Genomic DNA, 27,114 nt, shown 5'->3' with positions numbered 1-27,114 from the left:
AATGTTTCAGTCAAGCATTCAATGTTTTTCCTCCGTATATACGAAATTAAAGATTCTCCTTTGGTATGCTGATCCAACTTGTGGAAATTGAGTTATTTTCCACGACAGAGAGAAGGAAAGACTGCTTTCCTTTTCTCAATATATTACTGTTATTTTTAAGTCCTTCTTTTATTCTTTACCCCTGAATGAATGATGGCCTCGTGTTTTGTGTAAGATTGAATAAGAACGTGTTATGGTTAAATGTGCTCTTATGTGCCATTTTACTTTCTTGCTTCTAAATACTTGCTTTTAAATTATTGCTTGCTTGTGCGTTTGTCATAAATAATCGTTCGTTATTTCCAATCTGTCTCGGATGTCTTGTTATCTTGCCAAAACGAAGTTTTTGCAAGATATGTTAGTCAGCTTGTATGTTTTTTTTTATTTTTTATTTTTTTTGTTTGTTTGTTTGTTTATTTGTCTGTAATCACGTATAAAAAATTCTGCAGAGCACAGTTATCATCGGAAATTTTTGTAACTTTGCATATCAGAGGCCTATAGAGGTCCCTTTCAGTGCACAAAATTTTGAAGGTCAAGGTCAAGGTCAAAGGTCAAGGTCACTTTGGCGCAAATCAGGGGAGTTGACGAAACCATTATTTTTTGAGTAATTTTGATCGGATCGTCTTCAAACTTCATGGGAATATAGTTCATGGTCTGGCGCTCAGCTGATTAATTTTTTGTGGAGATTGGCCTTGACCTTCATATGTTTTTTTTTTGTTTTGGTCTGTAATCACGTATAAATCACTCTGCAGAGCACAGTTATCATTGGAAATTTTTGTAACTTCGCATATCAGAGGCCTATAGAGGTCCCTTTCAGTGCACAAAATTTTGAAGGTCAAGGTCAAAGGTCAAGGTCACTTTGTCGCAAATCATGGGAGTCGACGAAACCCTTATTTTTTTGAGTAATTTTGATCGGATCGTCTTCAAACTTCATGGGAATATAGTTCATGGTCTGGCGCTCAGCTGATTAATTTGTGGTGACGATTGGCCTTGACCTTCATGGTTAGCGCCTGAAGTCAAACATATTTGACCCCAAGGTCAAATTTTCAAGTTTTAGGAACCATATCGTGTAGTACCTCAAATTGAACACCTCGATGAGTGCTCTCTAGATATGTCAAGCTTGAGACATTATGACGTCATTTGGTGACGTTATGAGGCAAACGCATATTTTTCATGGTTACTCTGTAGAACGATTCTCATCGGAATCTCTCGTCGGCAGATATTCCTCAAGGAGTCGCTCCTGGTGGATAGCAGCTCTGTTCACCTCAGTGTGACCTTAAAGAAGTCACACGTGGTCACCTTTTGGCAAGATACGGGTCACCCTGCGGGTGACATTGGTTTATTTTCTTATTGGTCTGATGCAGTGCACAAGTAAGGTTAGATGGGAAGTTGTACCCCAATAATTTTCTTTGTCAGCCAGCACACACTCACTGTAACGCTCGGCAGTAATCCGAGTGTGCACCGAAGACACTGACCCCAATTAGCTGGCTGTCCACAGGTAAGGTATCACGCAAAGTAGTGTAACCCTGTCCGGATTGGCCAAGCCAATCGGCGTTTGTGGTTGCTTTGCAATCTGCCGGTGCGCGGAGTTATCTGTGCCCAACGGGCCACAGGATCGAGTGTTCAGGAGGAACCCAAGTGCTCCCCCTCGTGGGAGGCAGCGAACCCCGGATCGTTGACAATATTAAAAATAAAAACAATGTCACCCGCAGGGTGACCCGTATCTTGCCAAAAGGTGACCACGTGTGACTTCTTTAAGGTCACACTGAGGTGAACAGAGCTGCTATCCACCAGGAGCGACTCCTTGAGGAATATCTGCCTACGAGAGATTCCGATTAGAATCGTTCTACAGAGTAACCATGAAAAATATGCGTTTGCCTCATAACGTCACCAAATGACGTCATAATGTCTCAAGCTTGACATATCTAGAAAGCACTCATCGAGGTGTTCAATTTGAGGTACTACACGATATGGTTCCTAAAACTTGAAAATTTGACCTTGGGGTCAAATATGTTTGACCTCAGGCGCTAACCATGAAGGTCAAGGCCAATCGCCACCAAAAATTAATCAGTTGAGCGCCAGACCATGAACTATATTCCCATGAAGGTTGAAGACGATCCGATCAAAATTACTCAAAAGATAAGGGTTTCGTCGACTCCCCCTGATTTGCGACAGTGACCTTGACCTTTGACCTTGACCTTCAAAATTCTGTGCACTGAAAGGGACCTCTATAGGCCTCTGATATGCGAAGTTACAAAAATTTCCAATGATAACTGTGCTCTGCAGAATTTTTTATACGTGATTACAGACAAACAAACAAACAAACAAAAAAAACAAAAAAAACATACAAGCTGACTAACATATCTTGAAAAACTTCGTCTTGGCAAGATAATAAACAAAATTGTCCAGGTCTTTTTGGAACACCCTGTATTATCACTAGTGGATGCTCTAAAAGCAGTTAGCATTACCAGCTTCAACATGGTTAACTTGAGATGGTCAACCGACAGGTTAGCATGGTTAACTTGTGGTTTGTCAGTGTGACGGCAGTATCCACCATCGAGACCACAACCATGGCTCCGATGTGGGAACTGCTGGAGGAGCAATCGACAGCTGAGCATTGCGATGGTAGGATTACGGAGCCGCAGCTTGCACAGCTTATACCGCATAAATCCGAAGGACGTCAGAAATTTCACTTCGTGCAAAAATAGTCGAAGGAGCTAAACAGCGGGCCGAAAAGGCCCTTACTTGGAGTAAGTTACCCTAACCCATGTCTAAGGACATTATCGACCACCCTGAGGAGCGACAACCTTGACGACAGCCAAGGCAACCATAGTCATTCCGACTGTTCACACAGCATGCTGCTAAAGGCCCTGTCGCACTTTGACGTTTTAGCCAGCGTATGGCAACGTATCAAAATGTATGTAAAACGCTGGCGTACGCTGAACTATTGATGTTTTTTTCAGTTTTGGGCATACAATATCGAGTTGGACGTATGCATAACGTATTAGTTATGTACACAGAACTTTTAGATAACTTATAGATAACTTATACCAACGAATGCTGAGCGTGTTGCCGGCGTTCACAACCTATGCCCAACGATAGTCTAACTTATGAATAGCGCGGCAGCGTATCGCTGACTATCACGTGGCATAGCCTATTAATAGGCTGCCGCTCAACGATTTAAAGGCCCTGTCACACTTTGACGATTTAGCCAGCGTATGCCAACGTATGAAAAATTTGTTTAAAACGCTGGCACACGTCGAATATGTTATGGGTAAGTTTTGTATACGTTAAGAGCACGCTGAAGCACGCTGGCATACGTCGTAGTACGCCGAGCTCGTCAACAAATTTTAAGCATGCTCAAAATTTTTCGACGTATGCCAGCGTATGACTCACACGTTCCGCATACGCTGGCCATAAGTTGTAGGCACGTTATGCAATCGTTGACACACGTTACTTGTAAGTTACTCATAAGTCGAAACACGTCGAGGTAATGTTTAGCGTACCCGAAACTTATTTCTAACCTATGAGTAACGTATCTCAACGCATATTGACCTATGGAGACGTATTTGATGTCTTCCGGACGACCACAGAACTTACTGAACGTGTTTCTAACTTACAGCTACCGTATAATGGCGTATTGGCAGCGTTTAGGGGAATTGGTATATAAAAATGGGGTTCACACAGGAGGAACCCGTCAGTGTTCCAGACTCCATGGTTTAATTTTTTCTTCGGCATGACGGTGATGTTGACACTTCGATTTCTAGTGCGGTTATGATTTAAATCGTTGAGCGGCAGCCTATTAATCAGTGTCATCATCACCGTCATGCCGAAGAAAAAAACCAAAAAAAACAATATAAAAAAAAAAAGCTGAAAATGATTTCCACCTGGAAATACATTGACCTGACAAACTCTGGTGCCAGCGTTTGAAAATGACAAATAGCTGCGTCTCACCGAACACGATATAAAGAGAACTCAAATTCTCCATGTATTTCAGAATCTGGAGCAAGACTGTGTCTTCTCACCAAATTACTTCATATGCACATATGTATTTGTTTGTTTGTTAAATAAATGTTTCAAATGTACAGGAGGACTTAAGAATTTCTTCTACAGTTCCAATTGTTAATGCATTATTGTGACATCTGCATTATTCCCCAAATGTTACTTTAGTTCACCATAAAGCACTTTAAAAGACGTGTTCTCTTTAGATGAAATGCAAAGTAATTTCTCCTTTCATCACGCATTAAGCTTTAATATATAATGTTGAATTTGACTTGTATGTAGTTGACACCTGTTTTATTTCTATAGTAACTGTTTTTAATAACAAGGCCCAACAAGGCCAAAACTCGTCGATAAGGTTCCTAAATATGTTAATACTGTTTAACGTTGTGAAGGATTGGTGAAAAATTTCCCGACATTAAAATCAAGTTTTTATGTCATCACAGTGTTGAGGCGACGATGCTGAGAACAAGTGGGCACATTAACTTATATGATGTAAAATAAATGAAATGCAGTCGCTGGGACATTTGGACAGCACAATTAACTTTGTCTGCATGAGTGCATGCTTGGGCTCGGAGGTTGTCGTTTTTAAAAGCTCCATTTCTAATATATGTTGTACCACTATCATTGCTGTTAGCCTGTTACAATATATTATACCAGCAAATACAACCCGGCGCTTCGCTGGCAGGAGTATTGGTGGGGGGGGGGTAAGTAAGGATGAGGGGAGGCAGGGAGACTGAGGAGGGCTTGGGGAAGGGAACGCAGCATGAGGGGAGGGCAAGGTGAGGTAAAGTAAGGCAGAGTGAGGGGAGGGCAAGGTAAGGTAAGTTAAGGCAGCATGAGGGGGGGGCAAGGTAAGGTAAGGTAAGGCAGCGTGAGGGGAGTGCAAGGTAAGGTGGGGCAGCATGAGGGGAGGGCAAGGTTAGGTAAGGCAGCATGAGGGGAGGGCAAGGTAAAGTAAAGCAGTGTGAGGGGAGGGCAAGGTAAGGTAAGGCAGCGTGAGGGGGGCAAGGTAAGGTAAGGCAGCGTGAGGGGAGGGCAAGGTAAGGTAAGGCAGCGTGAGGGAAGGACAAGGTAAGACAGCGTGAGGGGAGGACGAGGTAAGGCAGCAAGAGGGGAGGGCGAGGTAAGGCAGCACGAGGGGAGGGCGAGGTAAGGCAGCACGAGGGGAGGGCGAGGTAAGGCAGCACGAGGGGAGGGCGAGGTGAGGCAGCACGAGGGGAAGGCGAGGTGAGGCAGCGTGAGGGGAAGGCGAGGTGAGGCAGCGTGAGGGGAAGGCGAGGTGAGGCAGCGTGAGGGGAAGGCGAGGTGAGGCAGCGTGAGGGGAAGGCGAGGTGAGGCAGCGTGAGGGGAAGGCGAAGTGAGGCAGCGTGAGGGGAGGGTGAGGTAAGGCAGCGGCGTGAGAGGAGGGCGAGGTAAGGCAGCAGCGTGAGGGGAGAGTGAGGTAAGGCAGCGTGAGGGAGGGCGAGGTGAGGCAGCGGCATGAGGGGAGGGTGAGGTAAGGCAGCGGCATGAGGGGAGGGCGAGGTAAGGCAGCGGCATGAGGGGAGGGCGAGGTAAGGCAGCGGCATGAGGGGAGGGTGAGGTAAGGCAGCGGCGTGAGGGGAGGGCGAGGTGAGGCAGCGTGAGGGGAAGGCGAGGTGAGGCAGCGTGAGGGGAAGGCGAGGTGAGGCAGCGTGAGGGGAAGGCGAGGTGAGGCAGCGTGAGGGGAAGGCGAGGTGAGGCAGCGTGAGGGGAGGGTGAGGTAAGGCAGCGGCGTGAGAGGAGGGCGAGGTAAGGCAGCAGTGTGAGGGTAGAGTGAGGTAAGGCAGCGTGAGGGGAGGGCGAGGTGAGGCAGCGGCATGAGGGGAGGGTGAGGTAAGGCAGCGGCATGAGGGGAGGGCGAGGTAAGGCAGCGGCATGAGGGAGGGCGAGGTAAGGCAGCGGCATGAGGGGAGGGTGAGGTAAGGCAGCGGCGTGAGGGGAGGGCGAGGTGAGGTAGCGGCGTGAGGGGAGGGCAAGGTAAGGCAGCATGAGGGGAGGGCGAGGTGAGGCAGCGTGAGGCGAAGGCGAGGTGAGGCAGCGTGAGGGGAAGGCGAGGTGAGGCAGCGTGAGCGGAAGGCGAGGTAAGGCAGCGTGAGGGGAAGGCGAGGTGAGGCAGCGTGAGGGGAGGGTGAAGTAAGGCAGCGGCGTGAGAGGAGGGCGAGGTAAGGCAGCAGTGTGAGGGGAGAGCGAGGTAAGGCAGCGTGAGGGGAGGGCGAGGTGAGGCAGCGGCGTCTGGGGAGGGCGAGGTAAGGCAGCGTCTGGGGAGGGCGAGGTAAGGCAGCGGCGTGAGGGGAGGGTGAGGTAAGGCAGCGGCGTGAGGGGAGGGTGAGGTAAGGCAGCGGCGTGAGGGGAGGGCGAGGTAAGGCAGCATGAGGGGAGGGCGAGGTAAGACAGCGTGAGGGGAGGGCAAGATAAGGCAGTGTGAATAGAGGGAGGGGCAAGGTAAGGCAGTGTGAATGGGGAGGGGGGGACGTCCGGACATAACCGCCGTCCAGACACATCCAGAGGCAACCACCATCAGGACATAACCACTGTCCAGACACATATGGAGATGACCACCATCAAGATACGTCAAGGGAAGGTAGCGTAAGGGGAGGGCAAGGTAAGGCAGTGTGAGGGGAGGGTCCGTCCGGACATAACCACCATCCAGAGACAACCACTATCAGGACATAACCACCGTGCAACCACATATGGAGATGACCAACATCCCGACATAACCACCATCCGGTTACGTGCGGAGATAAGCACCATCCACAGAAAGAGAGTGAGGTATGGGAGGATGCTGCACTGTATTATGAGGGGGTGGAGCAAGGATGGGACAATGAGAGAAAGAGAGAAAGAGAGAAAGAGAGAAAGAGAGAAAGAGAGAAAGAGAGAAAGAGAGAAGAGAGAGGAGAGATTGAGATGGCGGTGGAGGAGTTTGCAGAGAATATGTTATACTTCATGAAAATACACACAATGTTCAACATCAGGTTTGTTTTTACAACTAAAATGGCCACCAGTCAGCCATGTTGGATCTGATCTCAAAAACAAATGAAGTGCTTGTGTAAGCCATCCTTCTTTATCTGTGTGTCAAGTTTAAACAACATCGGTACATGCATATCCGAAATATGGATGAGGAAGTGTTTGACATGGTTTTTTTAACAGCTAAAATAGTCCCCAGTCGGCTATCTTGAATCTGATCCTGAAAAAAAAGACGTGCTTATGTAAGCCACCATTGTTTATTTGTGTGCCAAGTTTGAACATCGGCAAATGCATGCCCGAGAAATGGTTGAGGACGTGTTCGACACTGGGTTTTTTTTTTACAACTAAAATGGCTGCCAGTCGGCCATCTTGGATCTGATGTCGAAAAAAACAAAATGACGTGTATATGTATACCATCATGTTTTGTCATTGTGCCAAGGACGAATTAAATTGGATCAGACATATCCGAGATATGGTTCTGGACGCACACGCACACACAGACACGAAAATCGAAACCAAATCCATAAGCCCCCATCTTGGACTCAGTCCAAAGGGGGATAATAAACCGAATGTGCAACTCATAGTTTATAAACACCAACACATTTCAATTGCCGAGAGCAGGGGTTACCAACCTTTTTGAAACTGAGAGCTACTTCAAGGGTACTGAGTAATACGAAGGGCTACTTGTTTGATTCAAACTTCCTGAATAACATTGTTGCACGGTTCACCTTTAATGATATTGTTACGGCTGTGGAAATTCGCAAACCACCATTCAGGTCCCGTAGGTGAGATATCTCTTAAGTACATGTGTAGTTAGCCCCAAACCCGTTGTTTTGAGGGAATTAATGCGATTCATTCGGGCTGCGACGCTTTGAGATAGCCGTTTTTCTGTTCTATCTTTATTTTGAACCAACCACGCTCCAACCGTCAGACAACAACAACAACAACGCCAACAGCCACGACCTTTACCTTCACAACTCGCTCCCGCAAACATCGCATCACCGCCATTTCAAACGGCACCATGGCCATCGGTCACCGCCGGAAACCCTCCACCACCTTCACCTCTCTCCTTCTGTGGCCATTCCCGCACCACCTGTTAGCACCGAGTGTCGGGCTGTCCTGGGCTCGTACAAGATACGCGCCGAGCCACGACTGCAAATCGCGGCCTTTCCGAGGAGAATTCGGATCAGGAATGCTACACGCCCACTTCTGATCCGTCCAATAAGGAAGCGCGGGGCGGCTTGGCCCCGCCTCCAGGCACGTCTGTGTGGAATCAAGATATGCAAATTCTAGGATCAGGGGAGATTCACGCCCCTTTTCCTCCGTCCAATGGGCGAGCGTGGCCCCGCCCCCGAGGTCATCCTGATCCGGAAATTTGCATATTGTTTTCTCCTGCCGGCCTATAAAACGGCGAGCGCGAGGCGAATGAAAAGAGTTGTTGCGCATAAGAGTTGTTGCGCGGAGAGTCAGTTTTGGTGGCAGAGAGTGGAGTCGGGAGAGGGAGGCAGTCAAGTCGGGTTGGAGAGCGGAATGGAGTCGGGAGGCGAAGGCGTCAAGGTGGTTTTCTGCAGTCGGCTGAGGAGAATTGGGAGAAGAGTCCAAGGAGCTCGGGTCCGAGGCAGGAAAGACGGCGATCGGCGACGAGGTCGCGGTGGGATCGCTCATCGCGGGACCCAAGCCAGCCAACCATTCTCCTTCCCCCAGGGCATCAAAAATTCCCCCCCCCTTTTCCCCCACGCTGAGATAGTGCGAAAAGGGGGCCCCGCTCCCACCCCACTCCAAGCGGTGCCAATGAAACCCGCGAAGGAGCACGAAGTCGGGGCACCACCGCGCAGCCACATTTGTTGCTCATCACGAGGACGCGGGTAGGACCCCCCCGGTCTCGCGGGCCTGACCGCTCCTTCAGGTCCCGCGCACACATTGGCCTACGGGCCCGTCTGCCCCCTTGCCTATGAGGGTGGCTTCTTTCCTTTGTTTTTGAGTAAATGTGTGTCGGCGCCAGTCTGGTGAAGTAAAACTGTTTAAGTGTTGCCGTGTGTCGGTCTTAGTCGGTAGTATCTCTGCGTCCTTGTTTCTTTTGTTGCATTTGATATATGTGCATTCTGTTTGGCTGTATATGTGTGCTCTCCGTGTGCCACGGAATAAATGTGCATTTTGTTGAACTGTTTCCCCATTTCGCTTCGTCTTTTCTTTAATTGAATCTCCATCTTGCTTCACGTAACGGGTTCGTCGTGGGCTTAATATGCCCGATAATTAATCGGAACCGTCGAGGACGACGATAACACCACTCGGTTATCCCGATAGCACGGAACGGATCGCTTAAGCGGCCCGTGTCCGGAGTCGACCTTCGGCGAGGTGCGATCACCCGGTCTACCATCCACGTGGGTACTTAGGTAGGTCGAGTTTGGCGAACAACCCTATCCCACGCGGGTGGCCAATTGGCACGATCGTGGTGAGGCTAAAAGGCCCACCCGTGACTGGCTACCAGCGTTAGTCCGAGAGGGTCACGGCAGTATTGTCCGTCCGGTGGGCGATGTGCCGCGATTCGAGTCACGTGGCCGATCGCATGCCGGCGGGCGCGAATTCGCAACAATATTATCATTAATAATATATAATTTTGTGTTCAGATTTCATATATACATAAAACATTTTTTTTTTAATTTTATATTCAATATAGTCATTTTAAAATAAAAAAATAATGCAAGTGTTATTGATTCAAAAAGAACAGCAACACAATTAAATACAAATTTTAGACAGAGCTCCATGGTGACGAGTGCTATTTTTAGAACATGCCCTGCGGGCGACTCACGTGGTCCTTGCGAGCGACCAAGTGCCCGCGGGCACCTTGTTGGCTACCCCAGGCCAAAAGGAATGGTCAGAAGGTTCAAATCAAAGGACAGCAATTTGCAATGAGTAACCCAGATAAACAAAAAACTGATACATGCATGGCCAAAATGTTCAATGTTCTTTGTTTAAAAGCATTATTTTAAAATACATTGGTTAAAAAAAAAAAAAATTTTAACCTCAGAAAACCACAATTGGTGAAGACGCACGCACGCATGCACGCACGCACGCACGCACACACCTTTAAATTAATCTGTTAAAAAATTTAAACCATGTTTTCATTGTCATTATGGGGTATGTTGTGTAGATCGGTGACAAAAACTGCAAATTTAATCCATTTTAAAATCAGGCTGCAACAACAAAAGGTGACAAAAGTCGAGGGGTGTGAATACTTTATGAAGGCACTGAAGATGAACCTTAACATTGTGGTTTTATAAGACACAATGAAAATTCAGAAGAGAGTGAAAATATGATTCATCTTAAAAGCGAAACCTAAAACACACTGAAAAAGTGAAATGCAAAATAACATGTCTTTAAATAACTGACATGGTTCGTAAGACAGGATCATAACTATTCCAATTTGGTATTTGTTATGCAGAAACAGAAGCCAATTTAAGATAATACTTACTGTGATAAACTCTTCAGCTCACAGGTCTATAAGTATCAAAAATGCTGGTAGACCTTTACCAGTACTCATTAGGATGTCAGTAATGAATATAATAAAGAGCTCTTTCTGTTCTGTGCACCTCCTCAAAACATGAATAGAATAATTGTCGAAGTTTGTTTGTTTGAAAGTGTGCAGAGTTAATAAGTGGTAACTTTTGAACTTTTCCAAAATAAGCAAATGTAAGGTGATGGGTTTGAAGTTTTGAAAATCGTTGAAATTTTCATGTCCTCTAACAGAGATCAACTTGTTATAAACCCACCCCAACTCTGTTTCTTATCTGTAGTGATTGCATCTGTCACCATGCCAGCTAGCTCGGTGTTGGTTCAGCAACAACCAACCATGACATTGCAGCAAAGGCCTTCTGTGACTCTGTGGGTTTGATTCAGCATGTAAACGTCCCAATCCAGATTTCTCAGAGGAAATCCGGATTGAGAAGTTTACAGTGAGGTCAGGGAGGGGGTCGCTCTGCACGCCAGGTCGAACGATAACCATTGGTCACCGAGAGGGAAGGGGCGTAAAGCGTCATCAGTGACGTGTGTGGCCCAGTTCTTCATATATGGAGCGAGAAGGAAGGATGATAATCTGGGAAATGGTGAACCAAAGGCTCTGCTGGACTGAAACTCCTGAGAGCAAAGCCACACCTCCTCAGGCGAGCCACACCTCACCGAGTCGGATCACACCTCTCTCCCTCTCCTTCATGGCAAGCCATTCCTATCCAGAGAGTGACCAAGACTATCCATCACTTGTAGAACTCATGGGGTTTGCCCGATAATAAAATTCAGTCCTGTCAGTTCCCTCCGTTGCTCTGTCATGTGTGCATGAGGCCTAAAGGCATAAATAATTAAGCAATCCCGTTCATTCTTTGGTTCATGGGCATGTATGAACAGTTGGTGGGTTAAGGGGATTGTTTATTTCTTTATTGTATATAGTGTTCTTTCTGTCCATCTCCTTGACCTTGTGGATCGTATAGGCAGAGAGTTCGGAGAGCAAGGCAGGGTGCTAGAATGTATTATAAGCTTGAGATCGTAAACAAGATAAATAGATGGCCCCGATATCACGTCCAACATTGAGGGCCTCCATTTAAGGTGGGAGAGTCGAAGCAGCGTATTCAAAGTCCAGTGAACAGGATTGAATCCTAATTGATGATCTGAGAGGAGGCCATTGGAAAAAAAAAGGATTTCATCACAACTGTGATGATGGATTCCATTACCTGGGCTGATTGGAAATAAACTAATCAATCTGTCGTTGAGGGGATCAGTTTTTGCACCTTTTTATGTTGTGCAGTGATGTTGGTGGATTTATGAGCAGATGGAAGATCACCGAGCGCAAATGAGTGTGAAAAGGGAGAGAGAGGATGTGCAAGAGTAGCAGAGCAGGTTTTTTGGACACATGACCTGATGCCATCTAGTCCAGTAGCAGAGTCAGAGTTGAGAGTTGAAAGAACATTCTCCACCTTCTCAAGTGAAAAAGATACAGAATTCAGAAACAGTTGGGTATGACAAGGAAGGATGGGAACCAAGAGAGAGGGCTTGGGGACACTAAATTTGGCAGCAAATAAAAAAATTGAGACGTTCTGCCTTCTCATGAATGGAATTTGCTGGAGTGCCATTTGAAGAGGGGGAAGGGATGGAAGGGGAGCATACTTTAGAGACAGACTTAAAAAAGGCACCACCAGGATTTAGAGGGCAACAAGTTGGAAAGTTCATGCTTGGTGTTGGACAGATGTTTTCTGGCTCTCCTGAGAGTGGAAATACACTTGTTGCAGACATTTTGGAAAGCACTGAGATTGCCTTTGGTCAAACTTGCCTTCCGGGAAGAAAAGGCAAGTTGTTTCAGAGCAACTGCCTCACCACAGGATTCAATGTACCATGGGCAGGAAGGAGGGTAGGATAATTGAAGGGGAGAGAGAGAGGGAGGGGGAGAGGGAGAGATTCTGTGGAAGAATTCCCAGGCTGAGTTAACATCAACAGCAACAGATATGGGAGACCAATCCTGAAGAGAGAGATGGCTGCTTACAGTCCCTGCCAATCTTCTTGAGTGAACTGCCAGACTCACCGGCGTTGAGGTAGTTCTCTGAGAATAATCAGATGTTCACTTTCACAAGCATATGATCAGATGAACCAATTGGAGCAGAGGAAGAGCAAGAGACATTTGTATGAGAGCAAGGCATCACCAAGTGCAGAACGGAGGAATTGCTATTGGGCGAAATCTGGGTCGGAAAGCTCACAAATGGAGTCAATCCCAAAAGAAGTCACACAAGTCCTTTGCTGAAGTGTCATGGCTGGTGAGAGGTACCAACAGTCCAACACCCAGCAAAATGGCGTGGTGACCATTTAAAATCATCACATACAAGGTAGAGAGAGCTTGGATGAACACCTGGGTAAATGAGGGACACCAAGTATATTCAAAGCCAATGGCTTCCACACAGGTGTGGCCCATGTGTTAATTAAGCAAATAACATCCCAGTATGCTTTGGGTCATGTATGAAAATGCTGCACAGGACAGGTTGCCTATAATTATGGCTAGCATGGCTGCAAAAGCATTTTGATCCATCAGCTTCACTCCGCATTTACCATTTCAAATTCACCATTCAACTCCACGATTTTACTTCAACCTTTCCTTTTCTGAATCTTCTGCAAACCTTATTTTAAAAATAAATAAATAAATTCACTTCTAACTATACACCTCCTGTAACCACGTGATGTTTCCACCCTCTGTGTTTACAGATCCAAATTAACCATTCGCCTCACGATCTTTTCTTCAACTAATCTTATGCAATCTCAATCAAAAACAAGTGAAATCCTTCAATACAGCACGTGTGGTGAATCAAATGAGTACACTAATGTTAAAATATGCAATTTATGCTTTTTCAGTTGAAAAACAATTAAAAAGCATACTTAATATTTGAAATGTAAAAATCTTGTTGTTATTGTGATAAGCATATATATATATATATATATATATATATATATATATATATATATATATATATATATATATATATATATATATATGTATGTATAACAGAAGGAATGAAATCGTTCGATACAGCGTGGTAGGGGGCCACAAAAGAAACGACCAAAATCACGAATCACTGCTCACCTTCACTCTTTCATTCCTTTTTCCCGCCTTTGGAATAAACTCCCTCACTCTGTTCAATCCGATTCTTCCCTCCAGGCCTTCAAAACAGCTGGTCACCACCACCTCTTATCTTCCCCCATCCAAAACCTCGATCTTTCCGACCCAAACCCACCTCCTTCAAATTCCCTGCTTTCCTTCCTGAAAAGTCCCTTTTATGTCCATCTTGTATACCACGTGTTCCCCGCCCCATCCCTCCCCTTCCACAAATCTCCAAATGTCTCTGTTGCCCACTGTTTTCTCCTTCCCTCTCCCACCGCTCTCGTCTCATGCTCCCCTTGCTGTGCGTTGTGTGTTCGCTCTCATACGAGCCTCGACAATGTATACAAAAAAAGAAAGAAGAAAAAAAGGAGACCCCAGTGACTGAAAGAGGGGTGATTGTTCAGGCGCATTTTGCAAGAGCTTCAGTGACAAAGACAGCTCAACTTGCTGATGTCACACGAGTAACGGTGTCTCAGATAATGTCGGTATGGAACTCCGAAAGCACATACTCCAGGATCGTGATATCCATGCATTAAATTGAAGTGCAAGGCAAAGCAGGTGAGCAACTGCAGATAATTTAAAATTTCACCTTATGGTGTGAGCAGCCAGTTTCTTCATAAACAGTCTGCTGAGAACTCCACAAAGTGGGATACCATAGTCGGGTTGCAGTGCACAAAACACTCATCACACCTGGCAATGCACCTTTCAAGGTACAGTGGTGCAAAGAGCAGAGGCAATGGACTCCCGAGTAGTGGAGAAATGTGATGTGGTCAGATGAATCCTTCGCCATGTTCTTCACAAAACGGCTGAATGCACGAGTGGCACCAATGTAAAGAAATCTATAACCCTGAGTGCTTGGTTCCTGCAATGAAGGGTTCTGGTGGTCTGTAATGTTGTGGGGCACATTTTTCTGGCATGGTTTGGGTGCAGTCATTCCCTTATCAGACAAGGTCAATGCCAATTGCTACTTAATGGTAATGAGTGATCATCTTCACCACACGTTACAGCATTTCTTTCCTGCCAGGAGGGGTTCTTCAGGATGACAAAGCACAGAGCACATGTGGTCATTAAATGGTTTGATGAGAACGGCATTGATGTTATCCATGTCATGGCATTCTCAGCCACGATATATGGACCAAATTGAGCATTTATGGGATATTATAGTACGATGCCGAGACAGTGTTTTCCACCTCCATCAAACAGGTGTGAGTTGATTAACTCTCGTGGAAGAATGGTGCCGCATCCCTCCTGCAGGATTCCATACACTGGTCTCGTCTATACAACGGCACATACAGGCCATACTGGCTCTGCACATGGTGGCCCAGCATCCTATTAAGTGACTTTACATTTGTGCTTCCATTTTTTGTCTACTATCTGGAGACGGAAGAGTCACCGTTTGGAAGACAGTGCAACGCACAAACAAAAGGTGCAAGGGGAGGGAAACTCCCAGCCAAATGTACGACTGGGTTTGAGAGGTTTAAGATCAGCACACCAACAGGGGGAAATGGAGTTAGTGAGATGAAGTGCATCTTCACCACCAAGAAGGGGTTTAGTCCTATAAAATCAGAGACGACAATATCCAGGGAGATTTAAAGTCGTAAGGAACGTCCTGGAGGAGGATGGATTCTGTTAAATAAATGATGTCCAGTTTATCAGCAACAGCCAGGATTGCGATATACATCAGGTTGAAGCAGAGGCCTCAGATGTTTGAGGTCAACACAGTTGGGGAGAGTGGATGAGGCACTGTCGGCAGGGGTGGGTGAGGGGGGATACAGAAAGAGGGGAACATGAAGTGGGGGGATGGTGAGAAGGGGTTGAGACATTAAATAGTTTCACAGCCTATATTAACAGTACGATTGGCTTGATACATTGTCAAATAAGGTATTCCAATGCAGCACAATTATTAGATTTATCCAACAGCAGCAAAGTGCCATCATGAAGGTTAATTTGCAGCTAAGCAGTGAGACTTACTCTATTTTCTTTCTTTCAGGGGTCTATTTTCTTCTACTTATTCTTTCAGGGGTCATCAACGTGTTGCATTCACAAGTTGTGGAGGAAGGTTCACAAAGGTCATCTTTCACGGTGCAATCAATTGCGCTCCTGCACTCTCACCACATCTCTAATTTATATTCACCTTTAAATGAGGAGACATCAAAGCCAGACGTTCATCTGTTGATCGACATCCTTTCACTTTCCAACCTGGACTGCAGGGACTCGACATATTCAAGGATACTTCATTCACTGGAAGGCCAGTTGGGAAAGTAGGACAATAAACAATGTGTGAGGAAACTCAGGAGGACTCGAAAATAAGTTAAAGATTAATGAACTTGTTCTACCGTTTGTTGTTTAGCCTGAAATTGGCTCGACCTTTCTCCCATTTGTTATAATTATATATTTTTTTCTGGAGATGGTAATTTTTTTTGGTTTGGAGAATCGTGCAAAATTTATGAAATGTTTTCCAGCAATCAGACTTAAAAATCCAATGGGGATAAACCATGTCACAACATAGAAAAAGTCCCTTCACGTCACACTTTGTAAACACATCACCTTCTTACTATTCGATCAAGGGAAGAAGAGGAAAGGGAAAATGGTTGTTTCATTAAAGAGCAATCTCGTCAGTGTTGTGTGGATTTATTTGGATAAAAATTATTTATTGAACTTAATGGTGGATTGTAAGGAAAAAAAAACATAAAAATAATATTATATTAAAATAAAAAAAACAACAACAAAAAAAAGTTGTATATTGGTTCACGAAAAAATATTTTCACTAAAAAATAAGTGACCACTATATTCGTTATTGGTGTGTGTGTGTGTCTGTTGGGTAGTCGATCTAGTCGAAAATTCTTTTTGGGTAGTCGATCTTGTCGAAAAAAAAAAGATTTCTTTTCTACCCTTAATATTTCCGTCAATATGTTTGTCTGTCTGTCAGTGCTTGTCTGTTCGGTCCAGTGCTCAGTTAATACAAAGGCGATTTCGATGAAACTTGGTTGGTAGGTTCATACCATGACCTAGTTGTGTGTAAATGAGAACCGTTGCTATGGACACCACCGTTGCCTAGCAACGGGACTTTGAAATTTTTGAAAAATCATAAAAAATTAATTTTTTCGAAAATCAAAAATCGGGCCACGAGCGACTGTGGGCAGTACATTCAGCCATATTGTCAAAATTTCCAGCCGGATCCTATGAAAACTGTCGGAGAAGATAGACTTTGAATGAACCCTGGTCGAAAACAATAAAAAAACGAAGTTCGTTATATCTCAGAGACCACGAGTCAGATATACATGAAACTGGTATGGTAGGTTCATGGTATGTCCTAGTTATGTGGAGAGAAAGAACCGTTGCTATGGACCCCTCCGTTGCCTAGCAACGGCTGAAAAACCTCTAAATGTGGGGGTATTTTAATGAAAAAACAATCTGCAGCATTAACCCTTGAAGCGAGAATCATGACTTTTATTGTGCTTAATCCTCAGGTCATTCCCCATCGAACGGGCCCATCGCATTAGGTTCTATTGGGTAGTCGACTACCCATGTCCACCTACCGGCTTGTCTGTCTGTCTGTCCCGAGCATAGCTCCATGGGTTTTGATCCGATCCTGATAACATTTTGGTGGGAGGTTTATATCATGATCTAGTTTGTGTTTTCCTGAGAATGGGCGTGGTGCGCCCATTATGGGTGGAGCCACGCCCAAAAAACATGTGTTTTTAGGGGGTAGCCAAATTCAATTTGCATCTTCTCCTAGGGGGTTTGTCGAATCTGACAGGGGTTTCGGTATTTGGTTAGCCCAATGGCACCTGCATAGCCCCACGGAGCTCGATTTTTCATTTTCGTCCCAAGGTCAAGGTCACAAGGTCACGAACTTGGAAAATTGCGAATTTTGACATAAAAATCCATGTTCTCCGAGGGGTTTGTCGAATCTGGCAGGGGTTTCGGTATTTGGTTAGCCCAATGGCACCTGCATAGCCCCACGGAGCTCGATTTTTCATTTTCGTCCCAAGCTCAAGGTCACAAGGTCACGAACTTAGAAAATCGCGAATTTTGACAAAAATCATATGACCGCCCAAACTTTGAGAGCTAGGATGACAATATTTTTTATGCATAATCTTGAGGTCATTCCCCACCTAAAGTCTTGAAACCATTTTGCTCTATCTCGAACACCTTGCCCGTGGCGCCCCCTTCAAGTTTGTTTTTACGCTGATTTCATCAAAGTCTGGATTATCCGAGGAGTGCGAAATGCCATATAGCCTATATGACATTATATTGTTCCTGGAATGTTCCAGAGGTAGTTTTGCACCAAAGGTCATAATCCTTGACCTTTGACATTTAAAGTTCACAAAGGTTAAATTTTCAAAGTTGTGGGAATCGAACCGGGTTTTCGACCTTCCTCAACGAACCAACTCCAATAAGCTATAGCACGTATCCTGTTTCCTTATTTTAATGTCCATAACATTGTTTTGTGACCTTTAAAGGTTATGCAAAGGTCAAATTTTAAAAGTTGTTGAACGAAACCGGGTTTTCGACATTTTGCAGCTAATAACCTGTCACTCGTACCACATCATGTTGATCATTTTTATAACTTAGTCAAACATTATCACATTGTCTCATCCTTGACTTCTGAAACAATCCACGTCGTCAACTACCGCTCGTGAACCATCGTCGTCTTCAGACTTGTCTAATATATAATTTGAAGTTTTTGTTTGTTTGTTTGTTTGTCTGCACGTGCTAATCTCCTGAACGGTGAAAGATAGGAGGAAACCTCTGAAACAAAAAATGTCGGGACGGGCTCCGGGAAGGTTATAGGCTAGGTGGCGAGGCCCCTCTGCCGGGGGGGGGGGGTGTTTCCCCCTCACCAAACCCCTTAGGCTATGACTGCTGTGGCTCAATCGGGAACTGATACTGGGCTCGCGTCAGACCTATGTACAGAAGATTAAATTCATTCAAAAAGAACTCGGGCAACGCCAGGTGCATTCACCGTGTGTATGTATATATATATATATATATATATATATATATATATATATATATATATATACATATATATATACACATATATATACACATATATATACACATATATATACACATATATATACACATATATATATACACATATATATATACACATATACATATATACATATATATACACACACACACACACACACACACACACACACACACACACACACACACACACACACACACACACACACACACACACACACACACACACACACACACACACACACACACACACACACACACACACACACACGTACAGCAATAAAACCAAGGGCCTGTGGGAAAAGGGGGTTTGGTTCCTGGGCTTCGAGAAAATAGAGGAAGGTTGGCGGCTACCATAAATAAACACATCACAATTGAAATAAACACAACAAATACATATAAACAAGGGTTCACAATTTTTTTAAAATTCGGTTCTACAATTAATACCAGCAGAAATGGTTTGGCACTCACAAAAAATAAAAAGTAAAATAAAAATAAAATTGCACCACTCCGATTTTTCATCTGCTTTCCGAAGCACCACTGCTTTTTTTTAAAGCGCCTCTCAGCTTTGTATGCATCTTACTAATCTGCAAGCACACTCTCAGAATGTCGGCTCCAGATGGGACACTCGCAAGCTGCTCTTTTTCCTTCCGGGCACTCATGAACCTCTTCTTCCTCCTCCTCCTACTCCTCCTCGCATTGATTTTTGTTTTAATCTCATGTTATAAACGTACAATAGAACAAATAATAATGTTATCATTTATAAACTGAATTTTGTAAACTTAAATTTTGAAATCACAGTCCATCAATTATCAGAATAATCTTACCTCCACCAGCTGAAAAAAACCTCTTCGCTCACGTGTACATATATACACACATACATATATATATATATATATATATATATATATATATATATATATATATATATATATATATATATATATATATATATATATATATATATATATATATATATATATATATATATATATATATATATATATATATATATATATATATATATATATATATATATATATATATATATATATATATATATATATATATATATATATATATATATATATATATATATATATATATATATATATATATATATATATATATATATATATATATATATATATATATATATATATATATATATATATATATATATATATATATATATATATATATATATATATATATATATATATAAATATATATATATATATATATATGTATATATGTATATATATATATATACATACATACATACATATACATATATATATATATATATATATATATATATATATATATATATATATATACAGTATTTTTTTATCTTACAAGTTATAAAACAACTTATAAATGTTAGAATTTATAAGCAATTTTGTACACTTAATTTTTGAAATTACAGTAAAGCACAGCACAGCAAGTACTATATCAGAATTATCATGGAAGAATCTTACCTTCACAAGCTGAGAAAAACTTCCATCATAAGTCTCTGTTGCGCTAGTATGCTTTTGAGCTTTGTTAACATCTTTGAAGTATGCATTTAGGTTATTTTTTTTTTTTACTGCGCATGAATACCGACGTACCAGTTATGTGACCCCCTGAATATAAAGCATGTTAACATTGAAATAAACATGTCAATAACATAAATACAGAAAAAAAAAAACAAAGAAAAGACTTTTACCATTTCTATTTATTCCAAAACGACGAGGTTGGTGAGAAAGAATATCATGTTCTTTGCCGTAAAAATAAACCACAAGACATAGCTCGGGATGATGATTATGCTGTTGGAGTGGCGAGTAGGGAGGGGACAAGGGGGAGGGAGAAAAGGGGAGTGGGGAAGGGAATTCAGCGATCGCAAGAGCAGCATTAGCTTTACGACAAAGTCGCCTGCAGCATTGCCACATTGGAGAAGGGCGAGATCATCCTTAACCATCTAACCTTGAACCCCAGAGCAGATCTTTCCTGCTTTGAGAGGAAGTTATCAGATGGCATCCTCTTCCAGAATAATCATGTTTCATCGGCATTAAAAACCTGCTCCGACATAAATCCTTTCGCCTTGATTTGTTCCATGAGCTGCGATAGGTCGTTTTCACAGCATCATGGTCTGCCAAAGCTGCTTCCCCAACTAGTTTTATGTGACAGAGGCCAAATCTTATTTTGAATTTCTCAAAGCAGCCTATGCAGGCATGGAACGTGTGGGTAGCCATGGTTGAACTGGAGCCTTCGGCCCCACGTGCCTCGTGGAAACGTTGGTAAATCTGCAACAATTTCTCCCATATCACTGGTCCACTCAAAGGCACTTGTTTTTGTGTTTGGTCCTCGATTCAAACATGAAGCGCTTTCTCCATCCTTTGAACATGATGCCCATGCGACTGGAATGACACTTTTGCACTTTGCGGGGCGCTGGCGGCAACACTTGCACAAATATTTGACTCACTTTCATGAATACACTGCACAGTCGATTCATTTATCCTGTCATGGCGGCCCACAGATGCTGCATTTTCACCTTTTCCAACCTAACAACTCAATGATTTTTTCGTACAACGTGATAACCTTTCTCCACCTTTTGGCACAACTAATTTGGTCCATCATTTTATGTTTGTGCTCATTAAAAATGGTGGGCAAGAAAGAACAAAAGGCTCGTAATGGGAGGTAATCGCACATGCGAAGGCAAAAGATGACTCATCTGAGCTCAAAAACCACGATGGGCCGAAATGAAATCCTGCAATATCGAAATTGGAACACAAAAGGCTGCCCGCGATTGGTCAAAACCCATGATATTTAAGGGTTTTTACAGCTTACATGGTCTCTTCACTTTTAGACAAGAATTAGAAATCTGATACATCCATCCATCCATTGGGACCATGCTCTGTGCAGAGCATTTGTGCTACCGAAGCAGTCTCCTAGGCTATTGGTATGAGCACAATTCTGGACGGGTCGCCACTCCGACACAGGACACCAGCAAGCTGGTACTCATTTTGCCGACCTCAGAAGGATGACAGGCAGAGTCAACCCCACCTGGTATCAATTCAACAGATGCACAGGATTTGAACTCAGGATCCAAGTATCCTAAGCCCACCACCCTAACCATTCAGCAAACACGAGGCATAAATCTGATACGCTCTACAATTAAAATACTGTACTCATTCTATTGTACAGTACAGAGAGAAATTCAGAATGTGGAATGAAGTCGAAGTTCTGACCTTGAGAATTGCTTCTTTTGATGTCCTGATCATTTGTTTCATCCACTAAAATATCAGCTGGGCAGGTCTCATTGAATTTCTGCACATCACACACTTAAAATGAGCTGCAAAGAAAAACCTGAAGAATCTTTCCTACATCTGAAACAATCGCATTTGATGTGAAAAGTAGTCAATTTGTCCCATTTCTTATTTATTTAACATATTGAAAAGCTATGTTGCATTCCCATGAATACAATGTACTTTCTTAAATCAAGAAAGATGGAATTCAGCAGAGGACTACATCAGACAAAACAATGTGAACAAAAATGTGGGTGTGTCAAACCCCTTCAACCCCATCTGTGAACTCTTATCAGTCCATCATGAAAAATCTCAATTTGTGCACATGAACAATAAAATAACTTTCAAACTATTTTCAGCAAAACAAGGATCTGTCTCCAACTCTGAAAATCAGAAAATGCTGCGAAAGTTTTATTTCTCATGCTGCAATTGCACTTGAATTTTACAGGCTTTCTTGTTTCCAAATCAAACAAAACAATGCATAAAATATATCAGATAGTTATTTTTATATAGCACATGACAATAGGATTTCCAAGGCACTTTACATACAGCAAAAACATCAGAAGTAAACAAGTTAAAGAAAATGTTTTTTCAAGGCATGAAAAAACTACAACAAAAAAAACCCCAAAATATAAATCATAAATCTCCAGTGGAAGATTAGTTGCAAGTAAGGTTTCCAATGGATATAAACCTTCTGTGCAACCAATAGCTTATGAACACCAAAACATTTAAAATGCATGGAATAAATGTTCAGAAAGTTCAATGAGAGCAATGAGCATGGATGAATACAGATAAAGACAAAACAGCAATTTTATGGGCAACATGGGTAACAATGTTTGAGATGGGCAAGAATGTTTAAGTTCTTTATACTAAAAGCATTATTTTAAAATATATCGATTAAAAAAAAAAAATTCAGAAATTAGTGAAGTCTCTGTCTGCCCGTCTCTGCACTGGAGAGGGTTGCTCCAAGCTAGGCCTCATGCAGAAATCCAATGGTTTACCATGTATAAAACACTCATCGTAAAACGTACTGGAGACTTAGTGGCAATTGGCACATCACATTTTACCCTGAAACGTTATAATGCACCGAATGTATCCACATATCCTGGAAAAGTGCCCTTTTTGTGATGCCCTGAAAACCATACCTTTGTTGGATGCCTGAGAATGACAACTTTTTACTCTTATTGCATATTTATTAAAGGGTTAGGGTTGGTTTTTACACATTGTATTATTATATTTGGCTTCAGTATTAAACCCAGATGTAAAGATAAATGTTGTTTAGCCAACTTTGAACTTCTGAGGCAAAACTGGCTACAAATGTGTCCAGGAAGAGAAAAATTTGGAACAGTCTGCTTTCAGTGGATGACACTGTAGTGTTTTTATTTTTTAGGTCCTTGGTATCATTCCAGTTGTACTTGGAATTCTCTTTTGAATACGGTGGGCATTTCCAAAAACGATGGTGTGTATGGTGCTCCTTGTGCAATTTAACTGATGGAGTCCATTCAATAAAGTATAAATATTACTTTCTTGTTGATTTAATGCAAACTGTTTCTAAAAAAAAAAATTGTATTTTTACGACTTGGTGTCAATTTTTATACCCTTCTGCATTTGTGGAAATTATTTCATAACCTGCAAATATCTTTTTACCTGTCTCCAATTGTGGCAATGGTTTTCCTTCAATAAAAAGGAATGAAATATATCTCAATCTTTCATGTGCCACACTCTTCACAGTTGAAATTCATTGCTCGTATTGTTTCTCCCAATGCGCCAGCAGGTTGATACGTTATGTGCCGCCAAAGCAGCTCCAGAGAAAGGGTTATACTGGATGGTTTGCCATTGCTTTCTCAGCAGTAATCAAGGCAGGAATTTGGAATTTATCCACAGTGCCGGCGATAGCTCGTCTATTCTTCACGAAGGACATCGTGCGGTCATTAATGTTCACAAACTAATGCCGGCAAACGGGACACCAAGTTTAACGTCCAACCGAGGGATGGTGCACACATTGAGGAATCACCCTGCCCGTGAAACAATATTTATCTGTCAGCACCATCATTCGAGCTACAGAATTCTGCACAAGTTGCAATCTTCTAAAAGAGGACCGATGCAATCAAGCAAGGTAAAATGTAAAAATCCAAGCATACAACAATAAAGTACAAAAAGTAAATGCAGAATACATCATTCTTTGAACTAAACAGTTATTGACCAATTGTGTTTACACTTCTTAAGGGTAAAAGGAGAATCAATCATAATCAATGCATGTCTGCTTTGTTGCAGTTGTGTTTATTAAAGTTGCTGCTCATCCCTGAAAGGATATCTGCAAAGCAGGTTGGAGAAGCCGATGCAGAAGAATTGTTCCAGTTAAAAGAAAGGAATAATTTAAGATTCTCAGAAGAGATGAACCATAACATTGTGGCTTTTGTAAGACATAATGAAAATTCAGAAGAAAGTGAAAATATGAGCAGCAACTCAATTGTAGTTCTGGTTCTTGAGCGACGGTGGTGGTTCTCTTCAGGGTCCCTGCCGACTTTCTCAAAGATAAGTTTTCCAGTCGTTTTTGCTGTCATTTCGTTATCTCTGCTTATCGTGTGTTTCTAGTTCAGTTTTGTTTTCAAAACTTGTGCTAATTGGTGAGTATTCGTTGGTCTTTTCATATCAGATTTCCTTGAGGCCTACCCTTCTTCCTGTCTATGTGCACGATCTTGTTTGTTGCATTTCCACCTTATTACTTTCAGTTTTTATTTTCTCAACTTCTTCAATTCCATCCCAACTATACCCTCCGTTTAATTTCCTAAAATATAAAATAAAAAATAAAAATAAAAATAATTTTTTTTCCCTGCTCACCTTTCCCTCCCAGAACCATGCAACTTCTGCAGACTCTTCCTCTTCCTTCTCCTTGCCTTTTCACATTTCCAATCCCATTTTTATCATGAAAGTATTCACCACTCACCTTCACGACTTTCTTCAAATTCTTCCTTTCATCTGCCTCCCACTCTTCCCTCATCTTCAAAAAAATATATAAAAATTACCCCCGTGCAGGAGTGATGGTCATCTCTGCAAGAAAATATAGTCTCCTGAAGGTAGGGCAGTTTTTGCAAACTTTGAAGTCACGTGACGCGAAAACGAAAGCGAATATCGAAAATGCGGCCTGACAAAATTTAGACATTGTCCCATAGATTTATATGCCACAATCAAATTCAAGATCGCTTGAGAAATGTAGGACGAGATAGATTTTGAAAATCGTCATTTTCGCATGAAAATTGTCATTTTCGCATTTTTTTTGCCAAATTTAAAGTCACGTGACACGAAAACGAAAGCGAATATCGAAAATCCGACCTGACTAAATTTAGATATTGTCCCATAGATTCATATGCCACAATAAAATTCAAGATTGCTTGAGAAATGTAGGAGGAGATAGATTTTGAAAATCGTCATTTTCGCATTTTTTGCCAACTTTAAAGTCACGTGACACGAAAACGAAAGTGAATATCGAAAATCCGGCCCGACCAAATTTAGATATTGTCCCATAGATTCAGATGCCACAATCAAATTCAAGATCACTTGAGAAATTGTGGAGGAGATAGAATTTGAAAATCGTCATTTTTCGCAACGGACGGACGGATCGAAGGACATCTACACCCATATTATTCGGTCATGCTCGAAGAGATGACCTAACAAGTAAAGTAGAATTGTATCTTACTCTGGAAAAGGTCTTGCTCACTGCATAGAAACAGGCTGGGTGTTTTGAGAATGCATACTGCAAACTTTCACCTTGTGCTTATCAGCTTTTCCTGTCATCGAGTTGCCAAATTATCACCCTTCCATCTTTTGGCTGCCAAACGAGTATAAGAGGGATTGCTTCGGGTGTCTTATTAGTGAAGATCATTTGAATGCTTCATTGGATCATTGAATGTTCTTCCTCCGTATGTACAAAATTTAAGATTCTCTTTTGTATGCATGAAACTGAGTGGAAATCGAGTTATTTTCCATCACACATGAAATCCTTCCTCTTCTCCAATGGCTTGGTTTCTGACCATCAATTTAGATTTAAACCAGGTCACTCTACCCAGGACATGCTGCTTCTGTTTTCCCAACAATGGATGGAGGTCCTAAATGCCGAACATGCGATCAGAGCCATCTCCCTAGACAAATCACGAGCTTTCAATATGTTCTGGCATCCCGCACTACTCGCCAAACTCTTGCTATGGTATCCAAGGCAATTGTCACTCAAAGCTCGTGGACTGCCTCTCCTGTCATTGTCAATGTGTGGCTCTTAATGGAATTCAATCATCTCCTCTTACTGTCCAGGCTAGAGTTCCTCAAGGCAGTGTTGCGGGCCCTGTGCTTTTTCTAATTTTCATCAATGATCTCTCCGACTCTGGAAAATCCTCTATCACTTTGCTGATGGCTCCACCATCTATCGTACAATCTCTCATCCCTCTGATTGGCAGGCAGCAGCCTCTTCACTCTCTGCAGACCTGGATAAAATCACAAGATGGTCAAACACTTGGAATATGTATTTCAATCCTGACAAATCTCACACCCTCACCATGGCTCTCTGAAAGGACGGTCTGGAAACCTCCCCCCCATCTACTTTCTCAACAATCCCCTGAAAGAACTCTTTTCATTCAAGCTTTTGGCCTCACTATCTGCCACAATCTTTTCTGGGAAAGCCACATCTCCAAGCTCGTCTCCAAACCCATCACCAACCGGGCATCCTATGTCATGCAAAGTCCTTCCTTGACACACCTGAATTTCCTACCACTTGCAAAGCTTTCATCCATACCCTGATGGAGTACTGCTCTCCCCTCTGGGTTGGTGATCCTGCCTCACACCTAGCTCGGCAAAACCAAGGCTTTTAGGAATAGTGGTATCTTTTGCGATGAAGATGAGTCAGTCAGTCAGTCAGTCTGTCTCTCCCCGCAGGCAAGTCGGTGTTCTTTCTGTCTTCTATTGTCTCCTATCCGGCCTTGCCCCCTGCTTTGTCCTCCCTATATTTCCGCAGGGCATTTAAGGTCTGCCAAAAAACCCCTCCTGGTGAAGCTCCCAAAATAAAGAATCACTGCTCACCCTCAATCTTTCATGCCTCTTTTCCCACCTCTGGAACAAACTCCCACACTCTCTTCAATCTCACTCTTCCCTCCAGGTCTTCAAAACAGCTGTTCACCACCATCT

General features: G+C 42.8%; 1 protein-coding gene across 2 annotated transcripts in view; it reads right to left on the bottom strand.

Annotated features, from left to right (window-relative positions):
* The window catches only part of LOC147031841 (uncharacterized), a 145,408-nt gene that overhangs the window by 33,277 nt on the left and 85,017 nt on the right, over positions 1-27,114 (bottom strand). The window contains exons 10-12 of one of the 2 annotated variants that reach the window (XM_085868271.1): positions 21,886-21,964; positions 15,790-15,895; positions 9,833-9,887 (exon numbers count right to left, since the gene is read on the bottom strand). In XM_085868271.1, coding sequence (XP_085724397.1) covers positions 9,833-9,887; positions 15,790-15,895; positions 21,886-21,964 — 240 coding nt within the window. Of the gene's footprint in view, positions 1-9,832; positions 9,888-15,788; positions 15,896-21,885; positions 21,965-27,114 lie in introns of both variants that reach the window. The other variant, XM_085868276.1, reaches the window with a different exon arrangement.

Source organism: Eptatretus burgeri, chromosome 2, assembly GCF_056783735.1.
Source record: "Eptatretus burgeri isolate ZD-2024b chromosome 2, Ebu_testis_v1, whole genome shotgun sequence".
NCBI lineage: Eukaryota > Metazoa > Chordata > Myxini > Myxiniformes > Myxinidae > Eptatretus > Eptatretus burgeri.
This window is presented reverse-complemented; position numbering and strand designations above follow the sequence as displayed.